General features: G+C 44.6%; 1 protein-coding gene across 1 annotated transcript in view; it reads right to left on the bottom strand.

The window, feature by feature from the left end:
- The window catches only part of ELL2 (elongation factor for RNA polymerase II 2), a 291,164-nt gene that overhangs the window by 128,325 nt on the left and 144,601 nt on the right, over positions 1-18,238 (bottom strand). The window contains exon 5 of the mRNA XM_078675403.1: positions 17,885-18,144. Within this exon, the coding sequence (XP_078531529.1) occupies positions 17,885-18,144 (260 nt within the window). The remainder of the gene's footprint in view (positions 1-17,884; positions 18,145-18,238) is intronic.

Genomic DNA, 18,238 nt, shown 5'->3' on the forward strand with positions numbered 1-18,238 from the left:
TCTTCGACTTCTTTTTATGCCGTCGCTTACCGGAACCCGAAGGCGATTGCTCCGGTCCCGCGGGAATAGCCCCTGGACCCAGAGCGGCAGTGTGACGAATGCCGAACTTCCAGCAATTTCCGACGTCGCTCCCGCAAGGCCTTCGGGGCCATCGCCAGTCCCGGCAAGCCCAGGAGTCGTGATCTGTCTCCAGGCAGTAGAGGCACACATTGTGGGGGTCCGCCACCAACATATTACAGCGGCACGCCACCAAGACTTAAAGACAGGCATCCCTACGTGCACCAGGAGAAAAAAGGGAGACAAAAGTCTCAAAAGAGTAGTCAAAAAGTGACTACGGTACGTGCTCAATTCGGATCTGCAATTGCTGGCGTGAAAAAAGAAAGAACTGACGTCAGCGAGCATGGGTGGCGTGATGTCATCTCGGAGCTTACGACGTCAGACAGACGCGGAGCCGCAGGAGGCCACCTACTGACGCGCAGGGGTACTGCTAAGCAAAACTTTCCGGATCCAGTCTTACGCCTGGGGATGTTTTAAGGTAAGGAATCTATCACTAACGGGTCTCTTTCAGGTACTGCTATATAGTAGTTTTTAGGTCGAGCCTTTGTTTGGCGAGATTATAGTAAGGCTTTCAAAAGTGTACACAAACTGCAGATTAGGTACAGTTCATGTGAGCCAGGTGCGTGCACATCGCACAGCATTTGTCTGAGCCTCGGCATCAGACTTCAAAGGAATCTGCTCCCCCGCCACCCCACCCCCCGCAATGCCAAGAGCTTGTTGTATTTGTCCTAAATACCACTCTTGACTTTTTATAGTTTAGTACATGAATAACTGCAAGCTTTTCAGTTAAATATTTATTTGTATTTATTTGTTCATTTATAAAGCGCACAGCTACCAAACAGGGTCTCTCGGAGCTGGACAGGTGGAGGCAGAGCAACACAAGCGCTAGGCAACAGGCCGGAATAAGAGTAAAGCCAGGCCACTAAAATGAAAAGTATAAGTACTTGCGGAAAGCTAACAGAGTGACAATTCCTAAGATCGGCAAAGCTAGTTCAGGTTTTGACATATTAAACTTGTTTAACTGAGATTAATGTGGAAATAGGTCTACGCTCACTCAACCATATTTCACGCCGGTGCCACATTCACCTTATTTGCAGACTAGGGTTTCTTAAAATAAGGGCTTTCTCGGTTTGCCAATGAAGTATCCCAAAATTCACTTATGCCTCTTGAATGGACAAAACCTTTTCCTGGAAGTCATTTTGAGAGCCTACCCACCACTTAACTATACATTCTCATGTACATCCCCGTGGATTTAATTGCTCCCAGGCTTGAAAAAGTTCAGTAAAGGGCAGAAGAGAATGGATTTCTTGCAAGCCTTGCCCGCTCTTCAGTGTGACGACGGGGAAGATACAAGCATGTGAATCTATGAAAGATTGAATACTGGAGAAGTGGATTTCTCAAAGGCTCCGACTGTTCTTAATGGATTCTGTTACAGTCTGTTGAAAGCCAGCATTGAGAAAAGCAGAGTGGTGAGGGTTCAATGAATTTAGATATTTGAATTTCAACTTATTGGAGCACAGTGTCTTTTTCTATTCTTTCCTTCCCGGATACTCATATCCTGCCTCTATGCTCGGAGTTTAGTGCGGAGGAATGTTGTTGTATTTGTATTGGTATTGGTGGCTGCTGCTGAGGACCTTTAGTTCAGACAAAGTGATACACATCCAACTAAACATATGTTTGTAGCTGGTGGATTTACTGCTTTTTTCCCCAAACTGCCCCTACGGTTGCATTTCCTATGAGTGTGCTTAGTGTGCATTTCCTAGGAGCGTGATTTGTGTATATGGCTTGTCTGCTGTATTTCCACAGAAGACTAGTTTTCTCTAGCCAGGTTGTAGAACCTAGGCTGCTCACCTTACTGATCTTGTGCTAAGAGCATTCATGTTGCAATAGAAGACTTCAATTTTCTGTTTTCTTAGTGCATATTCACTTCAGTATCTATGTTTCATCAAGACAGTACTATAAATTTAGTAATATTCTCTCCCATACATGTTGAGGTCCACGTTGATGCCTGCACATGTAAGAGCTCCATCCATTCTGAATAAATACTTTCTACCAGAGGAATTAATGCCTATTTATGGTCTTGTTGCTCATGTTGTGCTAACTTTTCATTAGTGTATTCCAAGTGAAGTGGGCTAAGTAGCATGCAATTACAATATATTAAATGTTTGAGCATACTGATCTTGCTGCTATAGAGCACTGGGTAGCTCTGACATCGTTTTAGAGTTGCTCCTATGGGACTGCCTACAGCTACAGACCAGGATCATGTTGGCCTTGTAGGTGGTGAGCCGCTGCACAGGTCAGTCTCTGGGGACTCCAACGCCCAGAACCCTTTGCCTCATCTTCATCTGTGACCAATTTCAGCCTACTTAAATGGCCCTACCTTCCCGTTGTGCGGGCCTAGCCCAGGCCAAGGGCACGACCGGAGGAGGCCGGGCTCCTTGGTATTTTGGCTTCCAGGCACTAACGGTAATTATTGCTGAGATTGACAAAGTTAAGAGAAGAACACAAGTGTGCCAAAGTGCTTTTTTATAAAACTAGTAATACAAAAAAGCAGCCCAGCAGCAAAAAACAGGGTGGGGGTGCATTGGTGTCGAAAGAAAACTAAGTAAACAAGGAATGCCAAGAATAGGGGAAGCAACAAGAGAGCAGAGGTGAGGAGGAGGGAGTTTGAAAAAAAAAAAAAAAAGAGACAGCTAGCAGGATGGAAAAGGAAGGGAGAAGCCCTGGATGAGCTTTGGAGTACAACACGGATGACTTGGGGAGGTAGGGGGAAGTTGCACACAGGAGAGAGCTCAAGAAAACACAATCGTCCATTGTAAGAAAAAAAACGTTTCCTGTTGTGTAAAATGTGGAGCAATACAAATCTTCTAATCAAAGGATGGTTAAAAAAAAAAAGGTTATGCTCCAGGGGATGGAAAAACAAGATGAAGGGAAGCCATCCAAAAAGAAGCAAGTGAGGTTGCCAAAAGGATAGCCAACCAACATAAGCAATGGGTTACCAATAACCAAAGCCCACTGTAAATATTGTTACTGTCCATAATATGTAGACAAAAGACAGCTAAAAGCAGTTTGAGAGAGTTAAAAAGCAAACTAGAAGTAAAAAACATTGACATCAACATACTGAAGGGCTATCATGAACCAAAGAAGGATGAAATCGCCAAACTTAAAGTTAAACCAAACGACATCAGGTACCACTTCGAAGAGAGGCAATACTCATGCAAAGTGTTGCCTAAAGAGAGCTTTTAACAGTGTGAACTATGCATGACTCACCAAGAAATTCAGTATGTAGGAGTAGGCCTAATAAGTAGGCTTCAAGTTACTATGGTTAGGGAATTGAATGCTCCAATACAAACAGGTACTACCAAAAATTGCCAAGAGGCCAGCAACATTTTAAGAGCCAGAACCCATTTTGTGTGGAAAGTTACAGTAAGTCTACAGTAAACACCCTCTCCCTGCGAAATCAGGAGAGAAGTCAGGATTAGAGTTTCTAAAGGAAAAACAAAATACAAATTACTCCCTTTTCTACCGACCTCTATATGGTATAAAAAGTGAAAGGTTTTGTCCTCTACAACAGAGGAACAGCCAGGGTAGTGATGAACTGAATCCTTTGAGCCGGAAAGAATCCTGAACATTTAGCTTAAACTAATTTTACTCTGTACAAATAAATTAGAATTTCTAGGAAGCCAGCAAATGTGTCAAACTTAACGAGCCTCAGGTTAGAATGACTAAGTTACAATACTCATGCTAGCACTGGCAAACTCTTCCGACACAAATTAATAAATTAGCTTTATGATCCAATTCCAAATTCTTCCCAACAGGTTTTCTATGTACTTTACTTGAGGAACAGTAAGTAATGAGCACCATTTGTCTGGAGATGCAGTACTGAAAGAACTAGTAACTTACCTTTGGTATCACTCGTTCTGGTAGAGACTATTAGGCTGCAGATTCCTTACCTTTTGAATATATCCCAAACGTCATACCGAATCCAGAAACTTGTCAACAAAAACTGCGCCGGAAGGTGGTGCCTTGTGCCTCCGTACTGACAGTTACACTCTGCAAAAGAGGTGCGGGCATATATAGGTGCCACTTCCACGCACATCAGTTGCTTTCAAGACTGTCCACATCTCTCCAAAAAGCAGAGCCCCAAATGCAAATTGGTAGACAGTGTGCAGTTTCATGTACTTGGAATTTTATTAAAAGATCGAGCCCAATCACAGAACAGAGGGGATGGGCATGTCGGTGAGGAATCTGGGCCTAGTATTATCGAGGGCAAGTAATTTATTATTCTGATACAGACTTCTAGCCGTAGATTCCTCAGCTTTTGAATAGATACCAAAGCACTATGTATTCAGAGGTGGGCCTGCACATAGACTTAAACCAGAAGGTCCTGCAGGAATAACTGGGTAAAATGCCCCTCCCAGCAAACCTGATTATCTAGGGAAGAATGCTTTGAAAATAAAAGGAAGGGCACCCACGTATCCGCCTGGCAAATGTCTAGGACAGGGACTCTGTGTGCTAATGCAGTGGTAGCAACTTTGCCCCTGATAAAAATGAGCACACAGTCTTATCGGAGGCTGCTTTTTGGCCAGTGCGTAGCTGGGATTAATGCAGAGCACAATCCAATGGGAGATGGTTCTCTTCTACACTGCCTTGCCCTTTTTGCTTCAGAGAACCCACAAAGAGTCTTTAGCATAATCTATGAAGAGGTTCAGCCCTCTCTTGGTTTCCAAGTGACGTATCACCTCCTCCTTAGAGGGATGAGGCGGAGCATAGAGCACTAGCAGGGCAATGGTTTGACTGATGTGGAACAGCATCACAACTTTCAGCAGGAAGATAACCGGTGTCACCCGAACTAGTTTGTCTGTGAAGAAGGAAGTGTAAGGTGAACTGACACAAAGAGACTGAAGTTCATTCACATGCTGTGCCAAGGTGATGGCAATGAGGAACATAGTCTTGATAGTAAGGAGCCATTAGGGACAGCTGTGAAGTAGCTCTCATGTAGTGCATATCAGATGAGTCAGGACTAGATTAAGGTGCCATTGGGCCATAAGAAAAGTAAAAGAGGGAAACGTGTTGCAGCCCTTTCAAAAAAAGAGTATCACAATTGGCGACTTAAAATAACTAGGGCTGATCAGGAAACTGTAAGATGGACAAAAGGCCCAAAAGATAACCCTTAAATGTGCCCAAAGCAAAGCCTTGTCGGGCAAGAGAGGACAAATAACCGAACATCAGATAACTAGGATTAGAGAGGGTTAATCTGGCGAGCTGCAAATTTGTCCACACATCTTCACGGAGACTGCCACAATGACATCAATCACCTGTGAAGAAAGTCAAACATGTTCAGCTGTCGCCGCTTAATCTCCAAAGCATGATGGTTGAGATTGCAAAGGTCCAGGTGTAGAACCCTACCCTGTTTCCGAGATCGCAGGTCCTCCCGTAAGGGCAGTCTGAATGGGCATGGAGAGTATGGAATCCAGTTCTCCAATCAGAATCCACTTGTATGACTTGGGCTTGGTATGTCCTGGTCGTCTCGATAGCTCGGGCAGGAGTGGTATCAGCAAAAAAGGCACGGGCATACAAGAGCAGAGTTCCACTCAAGGTGGAACGACACTCAGAGCAAGAGACACCTTGGAAACTAACAAAGGCAGAAGCGCAGACACTGCGTTCAGTAGTGGCGAAAAGATCAAGCAAAGGTTCTCCTAATTTGCTGGAGATCAAGCGTCGTCTCCAGGTGTAGCTGCCATTTGTGATCCACTAGGCATAGACAGCTGAGCTTGTACGCCCTGGTTTTCAAAGATCCTGCCTTGGTGGTCCAGCCATTCCCAGATGTGCAAGGCCTTCTGGCACAGAGTACATAAGCCCCACCAAGCCCTGTTTGTTGCAGTACTAAATGGCAGAAGTATTGTCCATAAGCAGCAGTATCAGGCTCCCCCTGAAGGATGGAAGGCTTTCAATGCCAAACTGATGGCACTCCGCTCCAGAAGGTTGATGTGGAGCTGGCACTCTGCAGGAAACCAGACCCCTCTGAGCTCCACCTTTCACAAGTGGTTGCCCCTACCCAGAAGCAATGTATTGGTCACCACTGTTAGTTCTGGGTGCAAAAGGGAGAGGGGTCTGCCACTGACCTCATCGTGGTTAAGTAACCACCACTGCAGGTCTTTTGCAGTCTCTGCAGAAATTTGAACGTGGTCTGAGAGGTCGCCTGGAGGTTGGACCCACTGGGATTTCATATCTCACTGCTGAGCCCACATATGCCACCTGGCATGCTCAGCAGGAGGCAATCAGTCCCAGCAGCCTCTGAGCCAGCCTCACTTAAACCCAGGACTGAGTCTGAAGATTGGGATCACAGCCTGAATGTCCTGGACTCTTTTCTGAGGGAAAGGCACAAAACTGAACTGTGACCAGAATGGGTTTGATGAAGGGGAGCATCCAAGAGTCTGGTATGACTTTGGCACATTGATAGCGAACGTGAAAGCAGACAGATGGTTCACCGTAGTCTGTAGGCAGTTCACAACAGCCTAGGGCAAGCATGCCCTCAAACAGCAGCTTTCGAGTTAGGGGTGAAGACTAGCACTCAAATTTCAAATGTTAGCTACCACCATCCCCATACATTTTGTGTGAAACCTGAGGGACGCTGGTGAGAACAAAGGGGAGCACAGAGAACTGTAAATGCTCCTCTTCCATCACAAACTGCAGGGATGGTTAATGGGCCTGCAGGACAGGTATATAGAAATAGGTGCTCTTCAGGTCAGTTACCATTCAATTTCCAGGGTTGAGGGCAGACAAGTCCTGGGCCATGGGGAGCTTTATTAATTTCTCCTTTCACAGGAAGGTGTTGAGAGGGCACTGGGCTACAATAGGCCCTCCATCTTTCTTGGGCACCAGAAAGTTGCAGGAATAACAACCATATCCTACTTCTGAGAGTAGCACCCTCTAAACAGCCCTTTAGGACTTACTTTCACTTCCTGCTGCACAATGGAGAAATGGTCCTCTGACAGTTGCTGAGGGGACTGTGAAAGGTGAAGCAGAGTACAGAGAGAGAGTAAGGTGTATCCTTTGCAAACAATCTAGCAGACCTAACTGTTTGAATTGATCGCTTTTTAACCCGGTATTTAAAAATAAAAAAGGTGGATTTTGCCTTCTACTGTGTTGCTGCGTCCCGCCAAGGGCGTGGTTAAGAGGTTTGGTAGGCGGGGCAAAAGGTTGCGAGGCACACCGACCTTGATCCCGGGGGCTGTGACACCATAGCTTCTACTACAAAACTGTTGCGCTCCATGTGGGGTTTGGATGGGTTGGTGGTCAGGGATGCATCAGTCAAAGCCACAAAAGGAGCGATGGAACTGCTGTGGTTGGCAAGTTGGGGAGGAAAGGCCCAGAGACCAAACAATAGCCTTGCTCTCCTTAAAACGCTAGATTGGAATCAGCTACCCCCCCTTACCCCCCCCCCCAGTAATCCCATTAAAGGGCATGTCCATTAGGAAGGGCTGAACATCGCCGGAGAACCCAGTTGATTGGAGCCACCCATAGAGATGAATGTGGCGATGCTAGTGCCTATGGCTCGCTTGATGGAATCAGTGATGTCCAATCTACCACAAATCGTGAACTTAGCAGCATCATATCATCTTAAATTAAATGAACGAGTACATGGTGATGGTCTTCGGGCATACAAGAAAAGAACTGAGCCACCGGATCCCAAAGGGCACGTGAGTAACATCCCAACAAATAGCTACAGTTAAAAGATCGAAGGGCCAAGCTGGTAGAAGAAAATACATGTTTGGCAATCGTTTCCACTTGCTTAGATTTCCCTAGCGAGGGAGTGGTGGAAAAAGTGTAATAGAGCAGCTGTTGGAAGCCTACGCCACTAGGCTATCTGGCAAGGGGTGCTGCAAAAGAAAAGTCTGGTCACCAGAGGCAGGGTGATGACACCTGGCAACACATCTATTGCTGGGGCTAAGTGTGGAGGAGGAGTTTAAAGCCCCCAACAATGTATCGATTAGTGCCTCGTTAAAGGGAAGAAGGGGCTCAGCAGATGCTTGCCAAAGATGGAGGACTTCCATCAAGACATTGGTTGTAACCTCCATGGTGATGAGTTAGAGGTAAAGATCTTTCGCTGCCCTACCCATCACCATGGCGTAGGAAGCGTATACACCTGTGGCTTGGTGAGGGGAAGAAAAAAAGCAGTTTACAAGGAGGCATAGAAGCCACTAGCTTCCTGTATATCCTCGTAATAATTGGCAGGCTGCTGGGTGAGCTCATCACATGGGTTACACCCATTATCCAAGTCACTCTCAAAAAGGGAATGGAGAAAATGTTGATGAGCCTGGAGTAATTTAAGTGGGGAAAACAGCGTTTATGGAGGATTCAGGAATGAACCCACGTCAGAAAAAACAATCTGAGTCTTCACCAGGCAGCAATGTCAGCATCAGCATGTCCTGGGCCGGCATGTGTTGTGGCACCAGCAATGGAGTCGGAACAACAGCTGGAGGCAAGATAAATGTGGAGGGTCCAGCTGCCGCTGAGGGCAAAACTGTAAGCAGGATCCCAGGTGGACGACTTTCCAGCTACTAGGGGCCTGAAGGATCGCCAGAGGAAGACAGCAGAGATCCAAAGACGGAGCTCTTTGATCTGATGAAGCTGGGGAACCGGGTTTGAGTCTCGGGAACAACGCTCAACATCCTGTGATTCTGGGAAAATCACTTAATTATCCTGTGCCAAACAAAAATGAATGTGACTGTACTGAAATTGATCCTCATGTAAAGCGCTCCGATACCAGATTTCTTGGGTCTAGTTTGCGCTATATAAAACTCTACAAAATAATGATGTGCTATGGGTGAAGGCCACGGAAACTCATCCTGTGCCTGAATCAGGTGCAGGATCCGCTTCGAAATCAGCTGACTTTAGGAGCAAGCTCGAGAAGGATGGTGCTGCTCCCAGACAGGGAAATGTGAACAGTGCAAGCGAGCAGAACCCGCTTCACCTTCTTATCCTTCCTACACTTACCTGAAGACTTGGAGTGTGACGAAGACCAATCTCTGGAGCTGCTTCGGTGACTCCGGGAACAGGACCAAGAGCGAACCTTAGACCCAGAATGTGAGACTTGAAACGGTTCAGTCAGAGTGGTCTTCTGCTTGGCAAAGTAGTGTTTCGCCTCACATTCCTGGTGGCCTTCGGGTTCTTCAGCACACAGTCTCGGTAGGCCTTGGAGTCATGGCTCGACCACAGCCTCACCTAATGGGGGAATCTGTCAGACATTTGTTTGCGACAGCCCTATAGGGATTGAAACTGGTTGTTTTAGGAGGCGACATCTCATGCTCACTTTAGAAACTGGAAATATCAAGTTAAAGGGCTCAAGGATGAGCTCCAGATCCACGTCTGATCGAGCGGAAAGAAAGGAACGGACGTCAACGTGCAGGAATGGCCCCTATCTAGGCCCTGCACGTAATTTCCAGAACAGTCAATGTCGAACCACAAGGCGCCATTTTCTTGCAAACATAGGTACTGCTGAAAAGTTTCTAGATCCAGTTTTACTCCTGGGGAATACGTAAAAGCTGAGGAATCTGCATAAAGAAGTTTATCAAAAAGTACTCGTATAAGGGAAATGCAAGAAGGCTGTAAGGCTACTCAAGAGAACGGATATTGACCCTAGGAGTTTGGAAGAATTGGATTCAAAAAAGCTTCAGGGTACTGTGCACTCGTATTTGAATGTTAAATGAATGTAAATGAAAGATCTTAATTTGGAAAATAAAGGCAGGCCTATTACATCAAACAGGAATATTATGAAGTTTCCTATACATTATTAGCCGAGGCTTGAAGGAAACTATCTAGAGCAGTCGTGAATCATACATGGATAAACCATACTCCAATCCTCAATATGCACAGGTGTTGAGGCACTAAAGACAGCTTTGTGCACCAGCGAGGACTTGATCGGAGATTTGATTCTAGTCTGGAAAGTCGGGTAGCTATAGAGCCAATATGTAAATGGGGAAACTATTTGAAAGCAAATTAAGTGCTGAAGGATCAAAATGGGTTGGCTAGGACCACTGTACGTGTGTGTAGTTTTTTTTTATAATATATAAGAGAAATAATTATATGGAGGTTATGTGCATTAGCAGTTTTTAACATACAAATATATGACAATAGCTACAAATGCAAAATTAAGTTATACTTACAGTTGGCTAAAAACTTTAAAATTTGGCTATGAAAATATCCAAATTGAAGTTTAAATAAGCCTAGTTCAACATTAGCAAATATAATCTTAGCAGTGTAATCAATGAGGCTCAATTCGCAGGCTTTTTGTGTACGAAGAAGTTAGGTACACCAAGATATTTCTAAAAACTGAAATCCTGGGGCCAGAGGACTCTGGGTTACTTCGAGGAAAGTGGGTGGGGAAGCAAAAAGCAGTCCGTGCACACACTCATTTTGCAGGTGGGTTTCCCCATTCTGGAAACACATGCAAAACCTGGCTGTAAAAGGCATAAGTGCTTTTTCAGGGAGGGTGAAGTCAAACATTCCAAAATGTCATGGGTAGAGGCATTTGTATACTTAGGAGGTGGGGGGGGGGGGGGGGGGGGGGAGATGTGTTTGCATGTGGATGAAACCCATAGCCAATCCACTTAAGTTGAGCCACACACTGATATGACAATCTTAACTTGCAAGCGTAATTCTGGGAAATTGTTTCGAATAAAAAAATAAAAGTCAAATGTACGCAAACTAACAATCTCCTACATTTTTGTGGATCAGGCCCTATTTAAAATTATCTGATGCGTGCAAATCTAGAATTCACAAATCGGATCAACGCACATTTCTTGCTATCCGAAATGCAGGGTACGTTTTAAAATAGCAGGTCTTTCAAACGATGCTACAAACGCATTTAAATACAGCGTATTCAGTCTCATTTCAGACACGATATGAAGCAATAACTGGAGAGAAAGACTGCTTAAAGAGTGGGTCACTTGTCAGTGAACGCTGACTTGCAAGGCATTCAAGGTTTAACACTGCCCAATAAGGAGGTACATTAATGTTGGTTGAAATGATCAGCCTGCCGCAGGAGCTATAAATAAACCCAGGATGCAGTGTTGAGTTAGCAGTACTGAAGTAGAAACCTTTCTCGGCTCCTCGTGGCTAAGCAAAGCTGTGCATCTTTCACGTTACAATTTTATTTCTCCAAATAACAGATGTGACGGGTGGCAGAGAAAATGCAATTAAGTCATCTTAAAAGAGAGAACATGTCATTCAAGGCCCTGTACTCTCTCTCACCAGGATCAATACTTCAGAGGGAAATTTTGAAATGCAAACCAATACTTTCGAATTCTCTTTAGTTCAAAGCGCAGGCTTCATTTGTTAATTTTATTTTCAAAATAGACACAAACTTTGGCCAAAGTTGATGTTTGGGCCATTTAAAATTAGAATTTAAAAACGAACAACATGCATGAAAGTATATAAAAATCAATGAAGATAACACCTACACTGTAAATATTCTTCGTCCTAAACCGGTACAGCAGCACAATGTAGAAGGTAGAGAGTGGCAAGCAAAACAATGAAAAAATTCAAAAGGACAGTTGTGCAAAATCATTTTACATGAGTAAGCACTTAAGCAAGAGCGTTCCTTGGGTGCAGCATTGAGGCACGAGGCCAAATAAGGACAGGAAGCAGTCACCAGCCAAAATAATCCTGAAATGAAGTGAGCAGCATGGGCGTGAGCTCAAAGGCGGTACAGCTGATTACAAACCGGTCAAGTGGCGTGGGAGTTACTACTGGGTGCTTGTTGAAACGGCACCAAGCACAGGTGAATGACATGTACAGTGCGACATAACACTTCATTTGCAACTCAACACAGCGATGCACAAAAGAAGTGCCCCAATAGCATGACCTATGCGGTCAGTGGCATCCAGCCAGGTACGCAAAGTGTCTTTAGCAACATCACGCCTGTCATGGGCTGTTTGTGAGAAATGAAGGACATATATCTGCAGTTTTGACCCAAGGGTGGTGCCGGCGCTTAATTCTCGGCGTGGTGCGTAATTTCTACGACTGGGTCAGTCGTTCAATTATTAAAGCTGTTCCTCTAGGGAAATGAAAACGCACACACTCGTCTGGATAGTTAATTACAGGGGTTTATTTTACCCCTGTAATTAACTATCCAGACGAGTGTGTGCGTTTTCATTTCCCTAGTGGAACAGCATATATATATATATATATATATATATATATATATATATATATATATATATATATATATATATATACATACATATACATATATATATACACACACACACATACTCTCTAGCGTTGGGGGGGGGGGGGGTTAAGGAAGGTCCTGAAGAAAGCCGGGGCAAATCCCCTTTGGCTGAAACATGTCGACCGTTCTACATAGCGCCAATGGGTAGTTCCCATACTGGCGCTTTTTATTCTTGACACACAGATTCTTCCATGTATGTTCTTACAGAATCAGCGTAGTCAATTTTATTTATCATCACTACTTTAGCACTGCACATTTTCTAGCCCACTCTATGGTAAACATCAAGGCTAGACTTTTGACATCCATTCTCTACGCCGGCACTATTTGGTCGGATGAGGTATGGTATGTACAGTAATTCCCACGTGACGTTAACTCCATCGTTAAGGTGGTCTGATGGGAATCATTCTAGCTTTGGGTTACCTACAACTCTCAACAACTTTCTTTCACATACACATCCTATTGTCTCAGAGTCACATATATGGTTATTTCCAGACCTGTTCTGCTCTCTGTTGTGTTTTGTATTGACAATAGGGGAGCGAGCAGTCAGGTCGTTAAATATTCCCCTTGACCCCCCCCATAAAAGTTTTTGTATTTAGGGGTTAAGGAAGGCACATGGGTCGACTTTGCACCCAACATCAAAAACTACACGTGGTGCAGGCTTCACCCAGCAGAGTCAAGAAGGGTGAATAACTGAAGCAGGCATAAGGGGCTTTGAGATGGGTCGACTAACAAGTGGCATTCACCAATGCTCCGTCCGTGATATAGTCCAATGTTTGTCAAAGCCTTACTGAAAGGTAGACCAAGGCTCGGACGCTGAAGGGCCAGGACACAAAATCTCAATAACCACACTAGAGTTAGTTTCCCGTCGACAGTTTCATTATCAACATTCTGCTGCTATACATACGAATACACCTAAGGACCATTTCATCCCTTCCTCCTTGTGGGGTGTGCCCTTGCCCTTGTTGCGTGTGATGTCCCCCTGCTCTGTCATTGCTAGTTTGGATTGTCTGCACTATCGAACATGTTATGGTTCCCTTCATCATCATCATTGGGTGTTTCTTTGCTTGCCAAAGCAAAGAATGCAAAGATTTGGCTCCCCATTCCTAGTGTTTGTTTCTTGGAGGTGGTATACGACAGTCCTCTGAAAGTCAAGCATATGCAAGGATCTCTGAGCATGCGTCTGACTTTTGGAAGAATGATGGAAGCTGTACACCTTGGTTAACATGGAAGTATCCACACCTCAGGGAAGAACTGGGGGTTGGCCCCCATTACAATCCTGCCTTTATTAATCTGCAAGGTTTTAGGATGAGTGCTAGTAGTTTATTGACTAGATACAGAAGTAATGGCCTCTGGAAAGGCTGTCTTCAATGTCAGAAATTCTCTCACACTTGTGCAAGGGTTCAAATGGCTCCTTCATCAGTTGGGTGAGCATGGTATTTAAATTTCACTTTGGTGTGGGGTCTACCTTTTTTTTCTCCATCAACGAATATGTAATGCCAGTAGGGTAAAGAGGCTGTTACCTGTGAGTCCTCTGATGTATGTGACAATGGCAGCCAAGTGGGTCTCGGGTAGTGCATAGGTTAGGCTGCTATCCCGCATGGGTCTTAGTTATCCTGTTATCTACGAGGTCTTCTTTGCACTAGTGGCTATCTATATATTCTACTTGTTGTGGCACTTTGTGTACTTTGACTCCTTGAGAATTTCCATTATTTTGTGTGAAAGGCATAGGTGACCGAACTCTAGGTATTCAGGATCTTGGCTGCTAGGCTGAGGCTGACCGGTTCTGGGTGACAGATCAGTACTCCTTGCATTGTGAGCTAGTCCTGCATTGCTGAAAACATATCCTTTTTAACTGTCAAAGTTTTACTGGGTCTGAGAATCAGGTCCACCTGCCCCACTGTGGGGCTATTAGGATAAAGGTCTGTCATAGTGTCTGAATTGGTCTATTGCCATTGGTAACAGTGGGATTGGTGGAAAGACGTACGCAGATGCTTCTCACCAGTTTATCGATAGGACAAGTGAAGTCTTGGCACTTTGCCTTCTCAGTGTTTGCAAACAGATCTATGTCTGGGGTACCCCAGCTGTAGAACACCTGTTCTAGGGTTTCTTGATTTAGCTCCCATTTGTGGGACGGGTTGCAGTTCTGCTTCGTCTGTCTGCTTTATCTTTTGAATGCCTGGTAGGTATATGGTCTCCGGCGTTGTCCAGCTCAGAATCGCTCATTGCCATAAGTCTTGTACTAGTTTAGTTTTTTCACATCTTTGTATTTTGTTTAATAAATTTTAAGTAACAGTCAGCAAAAATTATGAGTGAGACTAAGAAAACATGGGCGATTAGTACAGTTTGCACATTCAGTATTCATCAGCAACATTTATATATAAATCCACCATTCATACAATCCAAGTAAGTCTCGTGCTAGTTTCAACAGAAAGTAAGATATCATCCCTCACCCCACCGCCGTGCTTGTTGATGTTAAAACAGCGATTATGTTGTCCGTTTGGATGAGCACTGTCTTGTACATTATTTATACTTGGAAGTCTTTCAAAGCAAGGAACAGTCTTTGAGGTCTAGTATCTTTGAGCGTTTCACTATTGCTTCTGGGCTCCTTAGGCTCTCGATTTAGTTTTCCCATTTGAACTCGCCATCCTGTGTGGGATGCATCCTTCTGAAACTTTCTGGGACAACCACTAGATCCTCCCAACTCCCAGTGGTTTGTGACCATTTGTTATTCAACCATTCCTGGAAAGGGAGCATTTGTAGTTAGGCTTTATGCATGAGCAGGTGCAAGAGTCAGTTATTCCCAATAGCTTCATTATTGTCCTCAACATCAGAGATGGCCCCTTCTAGTATAGGTGAGCTTGATCTGTTAGAGCCTCGATTCTACTGGGTATTGGGTAGGGTTGTACTGTTCCTCGGTTCAGACTTTGTGACTCTTTCATTTTTTGATGAGCTCTTTATCTCCTAATGAATTTGTCGTACCTCTGAGTGTGATCTCTCCATTGGTGGGAGTGGAGGGGGGTGTGTTGACTAGTTTGAGGCAGGATCCATGTTTTATTGTGATTAATATCCATTTTTCCAAAGCGACCGACCCCCCCCCCATTCTTGAAGGAATCCTCGCTATTCTTCGGCCCATTGGTGTTCTGTGTTGTTGTGTGGCTCATGGGGGTCACTTGTTCGCTGGTCCCCACTCTCCTAGGGCTCTGGCATCTCACTCTTACTCTCCCTTGAGAGGAAGGTCTCGGAGGATCGCAGCCTGTGTTGCAATTGCTCGACTGAAGCCTGGTTATTTAGGGGCTGGCCCATGTTGGAAACTCCTGCTTGGTAGTCTTGTGGCTGGCAATGCTTTCCTATTTGAAGGACCCATCGAACTGCAATGCTCCTATTACCTTCACAGTTTGCGGTCTTTAAATTGCTGCAGTGCCTCATACACTACAGAGCCCAAAACAGTGTCCCCCTGTGAATGCATGACATGTACTGAAGGAATCAATGAATGAATGAATGAATTGAAACTCAAGACTTCTAAGAAGGGTGTGCCTTTGGAGCATTGTTCCAGTTCACATTTGCCTGCTGGCTGTTTCTGCTTCATCAAGGGCAGACCTTAGAATGGTGTTGGGGATCGTCTTCCCTTCCTGTCTCACTATCTTGGCTTTTTTCTTATTCTCCTCTGGGAGATGCTGCATGAGACCCTCTATCTCGTCATACTGCTGATGGCCCAGGTGGGTGAGGACAGTGTTCGACAAAGGTGCAGCATATCAGCGGAGAATTGCCAACTCCATCTTCCTCCCCATCAGCTCTATTTGTTTACTCCCCCTATCTGTTATGGGCTCTATTGATGTGAGTGTTAACCTCTTCCTTGCTTTGGCCACAATGATCAACTCTGTAGCCGCATTCCTATTGATGTAGATGGGATCTCGTCAGGAGTGCTTGTGTTTCTTCTCAACACATGGGGCAATAACTGTTGACGAGACGGTTTCCCAAAAGTACTCTATTCTCTGGTTGAGGTGGCTCACTAATATGGGCAGACATAAGCTCCTCTTTTGTGAGAACAGTGTGTCTAGCAGGAAACAGGAACTCTTTTTCCTCATCAAAGTGTACTGAGTAGGTGTCTGCTCCTGTATCGATGAGCGACCGGTTGATAGCCAGGTCATCTTATGGAGAAGCTTAAGTGTTCATGTCCTCCTCCGGGAGCTGGTGTTGAGGCATTTCCAGACCACCTCTTGTGGCTCTCGTCTCTTGTCCCTTGAAGACAGCAATGTCTTGTTTCTTCAAAGTCCAAGAACTCCTGCTTTTCTACGCGAGGTTCAGTTGTCGATGGTGGTTCCTTCTCTGGCTTCTCAGAGTCCTCTCTTCTCAGTTTCAAGGGTTTTGCTAGTATCCAAAATCCCTGGAGGGATTTGTTGAAATCTTTTCCTTTGAAAGAGCTCCACCATTTCAGAATCAAGCTTGCGCTCCTTTTGCTTGACCCCGAGCACCAGTAAATAGGTGTCCTGTATTGGCAGAGCCTTCCTGTTTGGAGACGGCGGATATTTGCCCTTAGACTTCTTTTCCTTTGTCCTCTATCGCACGCCTCTTGGTGTTGAAGGGGTGTTCTTCTGGTTGCCATCCTTCCACCGTCAAGTGTTTTGGCGTTGAGGGAGTATTCAAGGACTTAGAGTCGTAGACTTTAGGCTACTTAGTTAAATTCTGCTGCTTTTTCTGGTCTGCTTCCTATGCACTCTCCTTTCGACATGGACTCCTTCAGTGTCAAAATACCTTCCCCAGGTCAGTTTGGTGTCCTTGTTACTGTCCAATACGTCCCCGCTACAGGACATGCCCAGCTCCTTGAGGGAGGGCTGCTTCTTCTGGTTGTCGACCACGACGTAGTGTGCCCAACATTCTCTCTCTCTCTCTCATCGTAAGTGGAAGAAAAAAAATACAGAAAAAAATGAAACTGCAAAACCAATGTTTGCCTTCAACAAGGTCACATACTTGAAAGCATGTTAGTCAATATCTAAAAATCCAAACTGGCTACACCAATTCTGTCCCCATTACGTAAAATATATGTGAAAAGAAAAATCAATCTAAAGGTTAATTAGATAAGACGCACAAATCATAGCAGTGGGAAAACTATACTGGTTTGCAGAAAATACAATTTAAACATGACTTTCAAAGTTCATCCTCCCTCCTAATTACTGTAGGGGGTGTACTGGGCAGCAAGCAACTATCTTGGTGCTTCTAATAGGACAACAGTAGGATATCTAGGGAAAAATTGTCAACGTGAAGCAGCAGCCCAAAGCAGAAGTTGAAAACATACAAAATGGCTCAAGTCCAAGAAAAGTGGCCATTCCCAGCACAGTTCGACCTTATTATAGTCAGACAATCTGCATTTACTCGGAATCTTCAAACTCTGCTTGTGATCACAAGCTACTGGCCTTATAACAAATACATAGAAGGGAATATTCATACCCCCCACCCAAACGAAGACTAATAAACGTATATACAAATACACACGCAGCTGGTAAACTATTTGTTTAAAAATGCACGTCCTCGACAATACGTTAATAAAGAAACGGGAAGGTGCAATGAGGCAACAGGTCTGGCTGTCCTCACCTGTAGCAGGACTGCTCCAAGGGAATTCTTGTCTTTTTGATTAACACCATCTTTCTGTAAGCGAATAAGTAGCTCTGGCTTCTTGTAGGTCTTCAGTGCCAGTAAATGAATCACCCTGTCCCTATAAGGCCGCTGAGCAATGCTGCTGTTTGTGCCAGTCTTTCGTAGTGTGTTTGCAGGGTTAATAGGAGCCGACCTTTTCCTTTCAGGCACTGCATCTGGAACACTTTGCACTGGTTTACGGATATGTACTCGCTTACCTAATCAAATAAAAATATTAGGATTTCAATCTGTAAATTTATTTTGTGGGGTCAATTTACAAACTGTTAGTACTTTAAAATTAGACACCGTTTG

The sequence above is a fragment of the Lissotriton helveticus genome, chromosome 2_1 (genome assembly GCF_964261635.1).
Source record: "Lissotriton helveticus chromosome 2_1, aLisHel1.1, whole genome shotgun sequence".
Taxonomy (NCBI): domain Eukaryota; kingdom Metazoa; phylum Chordata; class Amphibia; order Caudata; family Salamandridae; genus Lissotriton; species Lissotriton helveticus.